The sequence below is a fragment of the Eucyclogobius newberryi genome, unplaced genomic scaffold (genome assembly GCF_026437365.1).
Source record: "Eucyclogobius newberryi isolate DKJ021-1_F unplaced genomic scaffold, fEucNew1.0.hap1 SCAF_1, whole genome shotgun sequence".
NCBI lineage: Eukaryota > Metazoa > Chordata > Actinopteri > Gobiiformes > Gobiidae > Eucyclogobius > Eucyclogobius newberryi.
Genome location: NW_027315723.1, coordinates 31436034 through 31451016, shown reverse-complemented (window position 1 = coordinate 31451016; position 14983 = coordinate 31436034). Strand labels below are relative to the sequence as shown.

The 14983-nt window shown below is 40.9% G+C and overlaps 2 protein-coding genes across 2 annotated transcripts; one reads left to right on the top strand and one right to left on the bottom strand.

The window, feature by feature from the left end:
• Positions 1–714: 714 nt before the first annotated feature.
• On the bottom strand, positions 715–6387 carry exoc8 (exocyst complex component 8). Its single transcript, XM_072443755.1, has 4 exons — positions 5178–6387; positions 4295–4548; positions 3599–3847; positions 715–1130 (listed from the first exon to the last, which is right to left on the bottom strand). Exons 1-4 carry the CDS (start codon positions 6325–6327, stop codon positions 723–725), a joined length of 2061 nt encoding a protein of 686 aa, XP_072299856.1. The 5' UTR covers positions 6328–6387; the 3' UTR covers positions 715–722.
• Positions 6388–6913: 526 nt separating this feature from the next.
• Positions 6914–11276, top strand: sprtn (SprT-like N-terminal domain). The gene is made up of 5 exons (XM_072443742.1): positions 6914–7392; positions 7468–7567; positions 9093–9221; positions 9713–10016; positions 10318–11276. Exons 1-5 carry the CDS (start codon positions 7061–7063, stop codon positions 11103–11105), a joined length of 1653 nt encoding a protein of 550 aa, XP_072299843.1. The 5' UTR covers positions 6914–7060; the 3' UTR covers positions 11106–11276.
• Positions 11277–14983: the final 3707 nt, after the last annotated feature.

Here is a 14983-nt window from a genome sequence, read left to right as displayed (position 1 = left end):
CGGTTTCTCATCACTTTTGTTTTGTGTGTTTTTAAATGTCTCCATGGCCTTGCCTCTCAGTATCTGTCCAACCTGCTGCAGCTCTACACTCCATCACGTTCTCTCAGGTCGACTCACCAATCTTTAAGTGTTGTCCCAAAAACAAAGAGAAATACAAGGGGGGACTGAGCTTTTTCTGTTGTTTCAGCTTTGACAGATTGAGTCACTTTCTCTTTTTAAGTCTCCTTTAAAAACACACATTTTCTATTTGGCTTTTAAACACAAGTATTAATGCTGACTTTAGTTTTTTTTTTATGTTTTTTCAGTTGTTTTACAATGCACTTTGGTCGACTTTGTTGTTTTTAAGGTGCTCTAGAACATAGTTGAATTGGCTTATGTTATTTTTATTAAATCACTCATTCATACATTTAAAACAGCCTTAATTTGTCACAACAGAGTGAACATATTGCACAGCGCCAATTTCTCATGGGTATATATCTGTACCCGCTGATTCATCTGATCATTTTCCATTAAATTGGATGTAGTTAGAAGTAAAAACAAATACAATCATATGTTACAGTCAACGATGAAGTTAATGCATTCCCATCAGACTTTAAACAGTTTAGTGCATCTTTAAATTGAAAGTAATTTTTACATAACAAGTAGAAAATGAGCCTTTGCGTCACAATAATAAACAGTTGTATATTTATACTTTGTCATAGTCTTTTTAGAGTGAGCCTCATTCAGACCAGAGACGTGGTGCTTTCGGGGTTGATCCGGACCGGTCTGGTGCTCTTCCTCAGGTCGTGGAGCTGTTTGGCAGGTTTCCCCACGCTCTCCTCGAACCTGAACTCCACCACGGGCAGCACCGTGTCGTGAAGGAACGTGGCATTCTGGATGATGAAACTCTTCTTCTCGGGATCCTGCTCACAGCGGAGACTGTAGTCCACGTGCTGCACTGCCACCAGGATGATCTCTCTCAGACTCTCAAGTAAAACCATGTGGAGTTCAGGGAAGTACAGTTTGAGACCTCCCTCCAAGAAGCTCATCATTTGCTTGGTGAAGGCGACCACAGTGTAGCTCAGGTTCACCCAGCAGTCCTCGCCCGTGTACTGGTCGAAGGTGCCGATGCCGCAACTGCGCATCTCGTCCTGGAAACGTTCATGGAGGTGAGTGAAACTTTCAAATAAGTGTATATGGTGATATTTTTGCACTGTTGTGATTAATTTGACAGGCATTTCACATTTGTCTAATAATGAAACTTGAAACTAATACACCTATAGACATGTTTTAACACATTTCTTTTGGAGTGACATCATATTATCAAGAAACTCCCAAAAAATATCTAGTGAAATCCATTTTAATTCATTTTCGTCCACCCCTAATATAGCTAATTCTTATGTGTAAATTTCAACCATGTAAATATGAGACCAGCAATAAAGCAATATAATAATTCTCACGAACTGGATGTACTATTCTATCGAGATCCAGAAAAGTGTGCAATAATAATAATAATAATAATAACAAATATAGCCGCAAGCGGCAATGATCGGCCCTCGCTACGCCGCCGCCACGCCGCAAGAGGAAGGGGCGCTAACGCGCCCCAATTGTCCTTTTATTACGCCTACTGCTGAATCTGTGACGCTGTCACATCTTCTCCCCTTTGTTTTACCATCAAAAAGCAATTTTATTTTGAATTCTTGGCAAAATGTGCGGCTTTGCCGCACAGACACCGTGACTCTTTGAATAAAAATGTGGATAACTTTTGATGGTCCACACCTGAAGATGAGTCTCACCAAATTTCAGGTTAATATGTCTAACGCCCTAAGAGGAGTTTGTGAAAGTCTAAAGTGTAAACATGTTCTGGCGATTTCCCCATTGGAATAACATGGAAGGTTTCGGTCATCGTTACGGCAACGCCATAACAATTATGACATGGGTCTCATTGACTTTTTTGATGGGGATGCTAAAATTGAGTTGTGTGTCAAATTTCATATAATTTCGCAAAACTAAACATTTAACCTCCATATAAAATCTGTAGGGGGCGCTGTGGCGCCACATTAATTTATTTCACTTCAAGTAGGTTTAGGGCAAAGAGTTTAACAACTGATTCTAATTTGACGCAATTCAGACTTTATCTGCGCAAACGGCAGAAATTTTAATTATGGGAGATTTCTGAAATTCTAGCTACAGTTTGCAGCTTCGCCGCACAGAGACCGTGAGAGGTATCAATGTAATTTGAATAACTTTTGATGTCCCACTCCTCAGTAGCATTTTCACCAAATTTCAGCTTTTTAGGGCCAACGCCCTGGGAGGAGTTCGTAAAAGTACGACGTTTGGAAAAACTCTGAAGTCATGTTTAGCCACTTTTGAAGCAATATGGCCGACATTTGGTTGGGCGGACGGCGTTGCCGTAATAATATTTTTTACTTCTCTTGTCACCATCTACCTCTGCGCCAAATTTCATGATTCTACGATCAGATTTTTTTTGGGTCATTTCCCATCTCTCAATGCATTTTTGGTACATTTGGGGGCGCTGACGCGCCAATTTTTTTATTTTAGAAAAGGGAAATAGCCAGAATGTAGAGAGGCACGATTTTTAGAGGTGTGCAAATTTTTGTGACTTTTCGTCAATGTTCACTGGGTGAAAAATAGGGGGGTTGGTCCCGAGAAGAAGAAGAAGAAGAATATTCCGATGCGAAAACAATGTTTCCCATTTTTCAAATATCATAAACTATACATTTTCGGAAAGCGCTCGCGCTTTCCTACCTCATGGTGTGGGTCCCTGGTCACTGACGGGTACTTTCGTTAATTTTGAGTGGGCTCCGCCCACTTTGTGTTTTCAATTTTTGCATTACATGCTTATATGCACGGAACATGCAAGATATGGGGAACGTATTCGTGAGCTACTTAGTGCAAATGAGTGCTTTATATGGGGATGACGACCGCGAAATGTAGAGTGCTCGTTTAGTGCGCACTTTTGCACGGGCTTTGCCCGTTTACAACGGTAATGTTCCATTTTCCTACTACTAATTAGTATGCACGGGGCGTGCGTGAGTGAAGGAGTGCGTTAGTGAGTGTTTGGAAGTGGGCGAGCGCTTCTACGTGCGCACTTTCACAGCCGTGCTTTGCACGGCCTTACGAGATTAATAGGCCTCTCGCCAGCTTGTGGCGCTCGGGCCTAATAATAATACTGCAATATACTTTGGGTTCATTTTCAAGACGTTGATGTCCTAAATAGCAAAAGGAAAAGCCTTAGCTCTACAACATACAACAATTAACATGTTACAACTTTTGACATTGTAGTAAGAAATGGGATTCAACTTGGTGCGATAAGAGAAGACATTTGACGTTGGGCCAGTTTTGCTTCATGTGAAGTGATTCAGTAATTGGAGATATTAACAATCAATCAGGTCAAATCTGCAATCTTAATTTTTTAAAGGCAACTTCTACTATGGAACTCTTAATTGTTCCCCATCGCAGTCATAATTTCATTAATCTGAACACAACCCATTATACACATACTGTAGGCCTAGTCTCTTACCAAAAAAAGTCTTAGTCCCAAACAACTACAATAGCATTAGCCATATTCCAATAGTGCAATATATTTTTTGTGTACCTTTAGTTTGGCCAGTGCCTCTGGTGTCATAAGGTTCATCCTCCTCCACATCTCTTCAGAGTTCCTGTGCTTGGTGGCTTCAATGATGATGTCCTTGTAGCTCTGGAGAGCTGCTTTGATGTCTTTGACCAGGAGGGACTGCAGAGTGAAGGTCAGGTCCAGCCCGATCTCCGTCAGCTGTTGGCAGTGCTCTTTGGCCACTTTGACACAGTCGGCCGCAGTGGACAGGCTTTCTTTACTGTCAAACACCTGTGAAAATGTACTGCAGTTAGTCTTGTAAAGATCAGATACATTAACAACCAAGACTATTGTAGAAAATGTATCAAATGAACAATGTTTTAAAAAGATGTTTTTTGACATACATTTGAAACGTCCGAATGACTTTAAACAGTGAGGGATTACACTGACTGAAACCAAAACTATTGTAATAAATGCAGATTCATTTTAGTTTTCATGCGATTAAAAAAATATATAATCAAGAGTCAAAAGATGTTTATCTAATTTGGGTCAACTTTTAAAAACAGGTTTATCATCATCATCATTTTGCATTTGTACCATTGTAAAATAGAATTGTGGTTCTAGATTTCTTTCTTTTAATGCATCTTGTTACCGCATATTTACTTGAATATTTACACTCTATAGGCAGTTTTACACTCATTCCATAATTTCTTGTCACCTCTTATCTTTTATGCATACCTGCTTACTGAAGGCATTCATAAACATTTTCATGGCCGATCCAGACCACACGACGAAGGCCGAGTAGCAGCCTGTGTTGCCTGCAAAGTCCATCTCAAACTCCTTGGCCGTCTCTAACAAACTGGTGAAGAAGATGTTGCAGAGTTTGTGGATGTACAGCAGAGTGGCGCCTTCGATTCGGAGCTGTCTGATCGCAGTCTGGACCGCGGCAGCACGATTCTTCAAAAACAGCTCACAAGCCTTGGTGGACTGGCCTAAAATATGTTCAAAACAACACAATTTAGATTCAAACATTACAAGTTTTTGGACAGGAAAGTCTCTACATTATTTTATTATTTATTCTCACAGCTTACATTAAGTTGTACTGGGGCCATGTGTTTTATGTGTCAATTTCAGTCCAAATACAAAATGACTTAATTTAAAAGTATTTACGGTATACCTGCCTCATGTTACTTAAGCAATATACATCTAGATCTGATAGACCTTGCAAATCCTTACTGAAAACCTATACATGAAAACACTCTTATAATAAACAACAAACTGATTGATTTGAGTTTGACGTATTCATTTTAAATTAAACAGCCTGTTTGAAACGGTAGCATTCAGCAATTCATACTCACGTACAAAGCTTAAGCTGTTTAATTTGAGTAAGTTATATATTTTTCTCTAAAACAGACATGAAGCCACCTTTTTGGTTTGTATTTTTAATTTCCTGTTGTTTTGTTAATTATATCTTTTAAACCATGAAGCGTGAAAGAGTAACTTTTAAACTCTTTGGTCGTAATAAGTGCAACTCAAGAGCTTGTAAATGTGCTTGTAAAAGGCAGAATTGACAAAGCCCATAAAACGAAACAAGAGCAGAGCAAAAGAGCATAGAGAGCACCTAGCCTGATGAGCTGGGACACGGCTCGTCTGGTGGCTTTGGGCCCCCCTCGCAGTGACCGATCTGGAGACAGCTCAAACACCAGCACCTCGGTCAGCTGGCGCACCCGCTCGTCCACTTTGGCCCTCAGATCTTTGACTTTTGGCGTCACCGGCTGGTCTTTCAGATACTCGTTGAGCTTGTCCAGAAGATCCACAGCTCCCTCAAAATCCCTCTGAGCAATGCACACGTCTAGGTCCTCGGGCAGCTCCTGGATCCACTCCAAATGCAAATTCACATAGTCATCTGCGTCTGCTGCTGGCTCGTCGTCCATCTCAAAAGGGTTGGTGGACACCTCTGCCCTCACCGGAGAAGTGGGGACCATCTCCTCCTTTATGTGCTTATCTTTTGACACTTTATTCTTCTTCGTTTCGTCCAAAATCTCAAGCCATTCCTTTTTAATCTTGCTGTTTTCTGCTTGGAAGATGCGGCTGTCTGGGAACATCAGTATCTTGAACATGTCTTTCATTGGGGGGTTGTCTTTCACATTGACCACAGCGAAGCTCTCCAAGTCGTACAGAGCATTATATTTATACTTTATAGCGCCTCTGCGATTTGGGAGCCATGTGGCAATAAGTAAGCAGTCATTCATGAGGAAAGCGTGCACCCTCTGTATGGGGGACATGTTATCTACATCAAACTCAGCCAAGTCTCCATTGTAGATGAGATGTCTGCCTGGTGTGTCCATGATGTTTTTAGCACCTTCTACCTTCTCCAGCAGTGAGGTCAGTGTCCTCTGCTTGACCTCCTCCGTTTCTTTGGGGAAAGCTGCTTGCATTTCTTTGGAGGTCTCATCTTTATCAGCAGAAAGCAAGGCCTGCGTTATGCTTTCCATGATGCTCTTTTGCTCGGTTAGGATGTGACTCAACTGATACATCTCGCTTTCCAAATAGGAGATCTCCTTGGCGGTCTCTATAAACTGCCTGTAGTTCTTGTAGACGTTCTTCTTCAGGTTTTGCGCCGTTTCGTCCGCCAAGTTCTGGATCTTCTGGCGGTGCTCTTGTAAATCTCTGTCGCCATCGGACTGCTGGGAGAGCTGCTTCACGTAGCTCTGCGGCTCAAAATTAGGCGACTCGAGAAGTTTGCGGAGTCGGTTGCCAGTTTCCGACATTTCGAACGTGCTTTTATTACTATGAAAGACAAGGAAAATAAAGGTTATGCAGACGCGCGCAAAAAAAGCATAGAACGGTCCCTGGTTAATTTCCGTCAAAAGGCAAAACAGGAACTGGGGCCGGAAGTGCCGCTCCAAGTAGTCACGTGACAATCATCACGTTAGTTTTTAATTTTATTTTTCTATGAACAGTTTCTAAATAGAAACGTTCAACATTCTTCCACAAACTATATTCATGATATTCATGAAATGAATAAAGACTACAGTGTTTTTACTAAAACGCTTGAAATTTGGCGTCATCCATATTTCAAATAGGGGGGAAACGCTGAGAACGCTACTTTAAGATTTTAAATTCTTCAACACGCGTAAATAGTTGTGTGTTGATTTACAATGTACTTTTGGAAACACAAAGCGTTTTGTAGTTTCAAAATTGATTAACAAAGTATGAACACAATCTCCCTAAAAATGTGAGTTTTGGTATCGCCCACTTCCACCACAGTGACGTTGGCGCTCGCTTAGTGACAACAAGCTCTTGTTATCCAAATGTCAAGGCTCCTATCTCTGTTTGCAAAATGTGTCATCGCTAGATGCTCTTTCTGTAAATTGAGATGTTCGCGTTATGTTTTAGTGTGGGTCTTAGAGGATGTTTTGACAGCTAACGTTAGCTGATTAGCAAACTAGCCTGATCAATAGCCATAGCTGCTGCTTGCATCGTTTGTTTCTTTCTTTTGCCATGGACGCAGATTTGCTACTTGCCATAAAGCTCCAGGAACAATTTGACAATGAATACCAGACATCCGTATTCCCCTCCGATGGGTTTGAAGACAATCCGTTCGAGCAGAGCAGCAAGAAACGTAAAGTGGAGACGGATGGAGGAGGTAGCGGCGGTGTTCCCTACTGGAAGCCGAAAGTTCAACCCGAGAGACCGCTGTCGATTGTGGACCAGACCTGGGAGACGCTGGACCCGAACCCCGATGTCAGATCCATGTTTTTGGAGTTTAATGACACGTTCTTCTGGGGGAAGCTCAGTGGGGTCGAGGTGAAGTGGAGCCCGAGGATGACACTGTAAGAACCTGCACTACACTTGAACTAACTTGTGATTGAGCTGCATTATAATGCTGTTTTGCTCTGGTTTTGCAGGTGTGCAGGGGTGTGCTCGTATGAGGGCCGAGGTGGGCTGTGCTCCATCAGACTGAGTGAGCCTTTGTTAAAGCTGAGACCCAGGAAGGACTTGGTGGAGGTGCGTTGACTGTCAAGGAAGCCACAATGTCCATGTGATAAATGTTTTTGTGAAGAGTTTTATCAGGGCCGATGCTGATGCTGATGAAAGAACAAAAATCACATAAATAAATTTGACCTTTCCTGAACAATTCGAATGATCCTCAGCTCTAGTATAAGACCACATGGAAACAAAAAGAAAGTACTATTGTTTTGTTGACAATTACACTCTATTACTTTATTTTTAAAATAATAGACTTCTTATAGAGTGGTACTTATTATCATTATGGTATCGACTTGAGTATCAAGCCTTATTATCAAAACTGAGACATTTTTGGGCTGACAACTCTAGCCAATATCGCTGTTTTTGAAGTGACGGCAGCCGAGTTGTTGATATATAAGATAATAAGATAAGATAATCCTTTATTGTCCCACATGGGGAAATTTCATTGGTGCAACGCAGGTAGATACAGAGGTAGATACAGAAGAACAGATCACTTCTGAAAAACACTTTCAGTAGAAGATCTCCTATAAATAAAAACTCCCACAGACAAATAAATTACATACATAAATACCATTGCATGTGATCACGACAGTAATTGCACATGAATATGTGTCACGACAGCACATGGATTGCACATGAATTTAACAGTAATTGCACATGAATTCCAACAGCAATTGCACATATGACGGAATTGCACATCAGTATTAGGTTAGGTCAGTATTGCGAGTGTTCAGTACTAACAGTGTTTGTTATAAAGGCTGACAGCAGCAGGAAGGAAAGACCTGCGAAATCTCTCCTTCACACAGCGAGGGTGGATCAGTCCCTCACTGAAGCTGCTCTCCAGAGCGGACAGCGTGTCCTGCAGGGGGTGACACTCATGGTCCAGCATAGATGTGAATCTAGCCAGGATCATTCTGTCCCCCACCTCCTGCACCGAGTCCAGAGCACAGCCCAGGACGGAGCTGGACTTCCTCCTCTCCCTCTCTGTGATGCTGCTGCTCCAGCAGGCCACACCGTACAGGAGGGCTGATGCCACCACAGAATATATAAGGCAGATATTGATAATTTACCCCAAATTGCACGATCTTTAATCAATATAAGCTCAGTTACGTTACTACAGGGCACTGCTCTACATAAACAGTATAATAATATAATATTTCTATAGTGATTACTTTTTACATTTGTACTGTGCTTTCTTCTAATGTTGTGAAGTTAATGCTGCACTGCAGTTCAAATCTCCGTTAGTGAGACTTTTCCAAAAAATTGCTAATGCCAGATATTTTGGGCCTGTGTCTTGTCCAGATAAGCTTGTGAATGTTTTGCTTTGTCTGTGTTTTCGAGTTCAAGGTTTCAAGGTTTTCACTGTATGTCCTGTATGTTATTGTAATGTTGTTATGTTGGTGTATGTTATGTGAACTCTGTGCAGGTTTGAAATATATATACTGTATTCTAACATTCTATAACCACAGTATCAGCCAACCTATATTTATTGGTCTTATCTCTAATAAGACATTATATTATTTACATGCCTGTATCTCCACAGACACTGCTCCATGAGATGATCCATGCCTTGCTGTTTGTGACTCAAAACAATAGAGACAGAGATGGACATGGACCTGAATTTTGTAAACATATGAATCGTATAAATCAGGACAGCGGGACCAAAATCTCGGTGAGCATTACTGTACAAAAGGCCCGCGGCCCCTGTGTTCCTGTGTTCTTGTAGTTCCTGGAGGTGGCACTCATGGTCCAGCATAGATGTGAATCTAGCCAGGACCCTTCTGTCCCCCACCTCCTGCACCGAGTCCAGAGCGCAGCCCAGGACGGAGCTGGACTTCTGCTGTATCTACCTGTGTGCCTAAATAAAGCTACCACCAGCAGCTCGTCTCTTCTCGTCTTTCCGATCCTCATTCCTGGACTCCAGTAGTGCTCTGACCGGCGCTCTCGGGCAGTGACTTCTACAAACCAGAACCAGCACCCTACAGTCCACCCAGTCCGGAGTTACCTCTCCAACAATTACAATATAATAATCAAACTTTTCACCACATTTCTTAAACTTTAATGTATCACCTCACAAATACAGCATCATCATTTTAAACCACATTCAATTACTATTTTCCGTAACAATATTTTTTTCATAGAACCATCATATTGTTCTTTCAGATCTACCACAGTTTCCATGACGAGGTTGACGTTTACCGGCAGCACTGGTGGCGTTGTGATGGTCCCTGTCAGAACCGTAAGCCCTACTTTGGTTATGTGAAGAGGGCCATGAACCGTGCCCCATCCCGCTTGGATCCCTGGTGGGAAGACCACAGGAGGACCTGCGGCGGAACCTACACTAAAGTAAAGGAGCCTGAAGGATACGGCAAAAAGAAGGGCAATAAAAAGAATAAGGCTGCTCCAGAGAAACCAACTTCTATCTCTGGGAAAGAAACGACTGAAAATAGCAAGAACTCAACTTCAGGTGATTGTTTTTTCCTATTTAATGGTCTAGTGTTTTTATTTTCTGTATACTCATAGATTTAATCAACACATAATACATACAATAAGTTATAAAGAAAACTCAATCTATGCCCACTTTTTGCTAATTTTAAATCTATAATAAACTCTGCCCTCTGCTGGGCTTTCTTGACATGACATACACACAGCTTTACACATAAAGTTACAATTTGGCTTTTGAAAAAAATACCACTGTATTATAAAATAAAATAATGAATAAAGTATTAGTTGTATTATTTTTAACCAAATATTGATCTTGCTCTCAGGTTCTCAGGACATAAGAAACATAATCCCATTTAGTGGAAAAGGATTTCTTCTTGGAAAGGCCCTGCAGTCCACATCCTCCTCTGCATCTTCTCCACCATCAGCTACTGTCTCCTCTCCTCCAAAAGCACTTATTACATCTCCTGTTAAAGTCTCCACCCCTTCACCGATTCGCTCAGGACTAGAAACCAAAGCAAACTCCAGTGCCTTTCCTCCCGTGAGACCAACTCCTAAATCTCCAATAAAACGGTCTGTAAGCAACACTAAAGTTTTTGTTAGCATCAATGGCTCCCCTGTTAGAATATCCAAACCACTTAAAAGCAATACAAGCAGTGATGGGACGGAGAAGGTGCGCCAAAGATCAATTGGAGATCTCTTCAAGTCAAACTCTCAGTCTTCAACATCTGTCCCGAATATGACCCAACCCAAATCGACGCCGAGCAAGTATCCGCCGGTCATTCCAGCCGCTGACAGTCCAGATAAAGCGGCACGCTCCAAGTATTTTAACGAAACAAATGCCAATAGAGCTTCAACCAGTGGTCAGGGGTCAAAGAAGAGGACGTGGGAGGAAAGCAGAAGCTCCGCCAGCATTTTCGACTACTTCCAAAAGACTGTAGGGGGAAACTCGAGGGATTCGATAAGTGCAAACTCATCCAAGCCAAAAAGCGATACAGCCGCAGCTTCAGCCTCATCCTCCTCTTTGTCAGCAGTGATGGTCAGCTGTCCCGTGTGTCAGGTCAGGGTTCAGGAGGCCAAGATCAATGAACATTTGGATTCTTGTCTCTGCTGAAGTCCAAGTAGTTTGAAAAGTTTTGAAAGTTTTTTTAAAAGTACTTTTTTAGCAGTGCTTGCACAATAGTTAGTTTTGTCAGCTGCCAGGGAAAAGTTCTTGCTAAAGGGGAAATGCATCATTCTTGTTCTAGTGATTTTAGTTATGTTTGATGTGTACCAGTGAACTTGAGGTGACACTGATATTCGACATCCTATACAAAAAAAAAACACAATATAATGCAAAATGGTAAAATATGTTAAATTCAGGTGCCATAAATCAAGTTCTGGCAGAGTTAAGTTGACCGTCTAAGTGCCTTTGACCTATAAAATGCCAGTGTTTACAAAAAAGAAAAGTGTTATACTTGAAGTGTTGTAGACATGATACACATATTTATACAATTATAATCTTATCCACTGTTTTAAATGTGTTTTATTTTGTGTTTGGTTAATTGTTTTAATAAAATGAAAAGCTCTTGAAGTGCCTTTGATGGTTTATCAATCAACAAAAACAAAGATTTTTACTTTCAATTTATATTTCAGCTCAGTAAACTCACTGCTTCCTTTGAATGGCCCGGCAGCATAAAGATGTGGAGTGTACTCGGTGTACTCGGTGTACTCGGTGTACTCGGTGTACTCTGATCCTGCTCCAGAGCTCACACTGCTCTCCAGAAGCAGCACTGACCTCTGCTGATCTCCGGAGTCTGGTTTCACACTCGGCACCACCTGCACTGCCTCACATTTATCATGCAGCTCGACACCATCTTTGCGCCCATTCGAATAATACACATAAGATCTCTGGATGAATCAAATATATGTGCATGCAAATGAGAAAATTATTTGTAACAAGCATTGATTTTGCCATGTGTTTTACATCCGATGACCTTTTATAAAGAGGACTTCCATTCATGTTACAGCCGTTTTGTCTATGCATTGTGTTGTTGATGACACGTGGCTAGAACTCCATCTAATTTAGACTTCAGAATCATAATCAGAAAAGAGAGAATTCACAAGACTGGTTACATGAAAGTTAAATCAAATGCACAAATAAAGACAAATCCTCCATAAGGTTAACTCTAAGGTGGCTCTACCATCAGATTTAGTATAACGTTATTCAATGCACTGTAGACTCCCAATTACTATGTGTGAAACAACAGCCCTATTTATAACAGCCACATGACATCTGAAGTGATATAATTTACACCTAGAGTGAGAAACTGTACAACTCATACTCTATGTTCATGCACACCACACACTCGTCCCATCATCTTATTGACTAATCTTGTTTTTTGTCTATTTTTGTGTTTTCAGCCGGCCCACAGACCACACACTTCCACCACAAAGCCTGACTCATCTTTCACACTCCAAACACGGGGGAGCAGACAGCAGACTGGCGGTGGGCGGGGTCACACAAGAGGGTGGAGGTCAGAGGTCGCCGTGGTATGAGACCAGCTGCTGTTCGGGACACGCCCCTCGTGTCTCTGCAGACGTGGGGTTGGACTGGAGCCATTCCACCACTGCATTTCCTCACCGTCCGGAGGCAACAAAGTACAAAGGTAAAAGTGCGGCAAGCCCACATAAGTCACTTTTTAGTGGATACTTTTTCACTTTTACTTCACTACATTTGAGAGCAGGTTTCTGCATTTTCGACTCCACTACATTTTTGTACTGGACTGAAAAGATGGAACAAATTGTTATGTGGTTTTGAGGGATTGTTTAATGAATTAAAAAAGTACTTTTACTTGAGTATTTAATACTCAAGTAAAAGTACTGTAAGATGAAAAAGTAATAATATTGCACATATATTTTGAGAACTGTCAAAAGTCATGATAATGAAAAAAGAATTAGCAGTTAAAATAAAAAAAAATTCCCCCCTAGTACCGGTAGTATGTATATTTAGTTTTTCTCTGGGATTGGAACTCAATCCTTCAAGCAGGAGGTCACCATGAATACACCAAAAATAACCCCTGAAAATATTTGGAAAATACTTTTTACTTTTCAGTCCAGTTTAAAAATGTTGTGGAGTCCAAAGTACAGAAACCTACTCACAAATGTAGTGAAGTAAAAGCAAACATTATCTAAAAAGATTTACTGAAGTGCATATACCTACAATGTTACTTAGATACAATACTTTTTAAAGTACTTTTCCAGCACCGTACCTCATCAGTGCATGGCAGTGTGGGTGTTATTGCTCTCTGTGTTGAAATGGCATAAGTCAACTGAAGTGTAATTTATGCTGAATATATTTTTTAGTTTATCTGAGTACGTTTACATTTAAATAAATACGTTGATATTTTGGACAGGAATTTCTTTTTAGAATCTTTCACGAATTGAATTGGGCACAAGATAACTCTATTTATTCAGACTGGGCCAATAATAAAATGTAAAAAACAAAATACTGGTTTGTGACACGTGGGCTACGTTCACAGATGTCCATATTTGGTCCTGGTTTTATCCCAATTTAGTCCTGATGTAGAGCTATCTTGGTCCAGTCCAAGTTTAGATTAGTGCCAATTTAGTCCCAGCGCACCCTTATTTCTATAGACTTATACATTATTTGTCCATTTGGATACAGTATTATCTATGCGAGCAGATGCTATGCAGCCTTTCTCTGAGGGCGTCGTGGACATAAATCATTACTAACCGTGGGCCCTGACATTCACCTACGGGGCATTTTTAACCGGAGAGAGCAGGAAAAGTGTCAGCGCAGCAGCTGTTCTCAGGGTCTAAACTCCTTCTTGACTTCACCTTCGGAAACTGACCACATCCACTACATCCTGCCTTCTTCCTTTGGCTTAAAGAAGGAGTATAATTCTTCCTTCTTCTACTGTCATTTCATCTGCACATAGAGACAACATTCATTTGTTCATATTTCACAATTTCACCCCCCATTTCTATCCTTTTATATGTTGTATCTGTGTCTAATTTAGTTTTGTTCCAACATGTTTTCTTTGGATTCCACTGATTAAGAATGTAACTGTATCAAGCTGGAACATAAGGGGATCTCTTTATTTCTTTATTGGCACGACTTTTTCAAATGATCATTGTGATGAGGCAGATTTGACCCTGGCCTCCTGCGGTTTTGCGCCCGGGAGGCACAACATGCACCTAATCTTTTCATCTCCATAAAGAGACGTACGCTGCGGCTGTTTACACCAAAATCTTATTATTATCTGATTTTCGGACCTTAAAGAGTATTTCAATGACATGCAAACAGCAAAATGTCATTTGAGTAATCATAGTGACTAGAAAGTAATGATTATGTCATTTTAAATGCATGATAATCACATGTAACCACAGCCACTATTGGAAATATCCTTGGAAATACTATTTATTTTAAGATATCTAATTTGTGCTCTTTCTAGTTTTTTTTACTTTTGAACTTTTTGTACTTTTATACTTAAAATTTCATAACTTCAATGGATATTTACTGGCCCAAAGTATGTTTCTCTTAGTTGAAAAGCTTTGTAATTTCTCCTACAATAGAGAATACATCTTGGCTCAGTCCATCTGCGACCCTTATGTGTTCGTGTGTGTGTGGGGTATAACTCCTCTCTTGTTTCTAAGCGTGTGTGGCTCTTTTGTGTGCTCATTTCAAGGTTATTGTTGTGTTATTGTTGTGACGGCTCGGCAGGCTGGGGGCTGGAAGTGGAGCCTCCATCTGTCCTTTATGCCCCAAACCTATTGTCCTCCACGGCACAAAAACTGTCACGGCCTCCTGTGCTCTGTCTGCGAAGACCAGTCAACATAATGTGGCCTGACACTGGACACAAACGCTATAGTCTTTTAGCTTTCTATTGTGCATTGTCCTTATAATTTTAGATACAGTAAAAGAAGCTTTATTTTGAAATTGCAGTGTGGCAACAGAAATGAACAAGAGCAGCAATAAGGAGGCCAAAA

What these genes read in the sequence shown, in the direction of transcription:
- exoc8 (XM_072443755.1), bottom strand. Translation starts at nt 6,327, where the DNA reads ATGTCGGAAACTGGCAACCGACTCCGCAAACTTCTCGAGTCGCCTAAT. An exon ending in GTCCCAGCTCATCAGGCTAG is followed by an intron (nt 4,549 to 5,177) that starts GTGCTCTCTATG and finishes AACATATTTTAG; the next exon opens with GCCAGTCCACCAAGGCTTGT. An exon ending in TGAATGCCTTCAGTAAGCAG is followed by an intron (nt 3,848 to 4,294) that starts GTATGCATAAAA and finishes ACATTTTCACAG; the next exon opens with GTGTTTGACAGTAAAGAAAG.
- sprtn (XM_072443742.1), top strand. Translation starts at nt 7,061, where the DNA reads ATGGACGCAGATTTGCTACTTGCCATAAAGCTCCAGGAACAATTTGAC. An exon ending in CCAGGAAGGACTTGGTGGAG is followed by an intron (nt 7,568 to 9,092) that starts GTGCGTTGACTG and finishes GTATCTCCACAG; the next exon opens with ACACTGCTCCATGAGATGAT. An exon ending in TAGCAAGAACTCAACTTCAG is followed by an intron (nt 10,017 to 10,317) that starts GTGATTGTTTTT and finishes TCTTGCTCTCAG; the next exon opens with GTTCTCAGGACATAAGAAAC.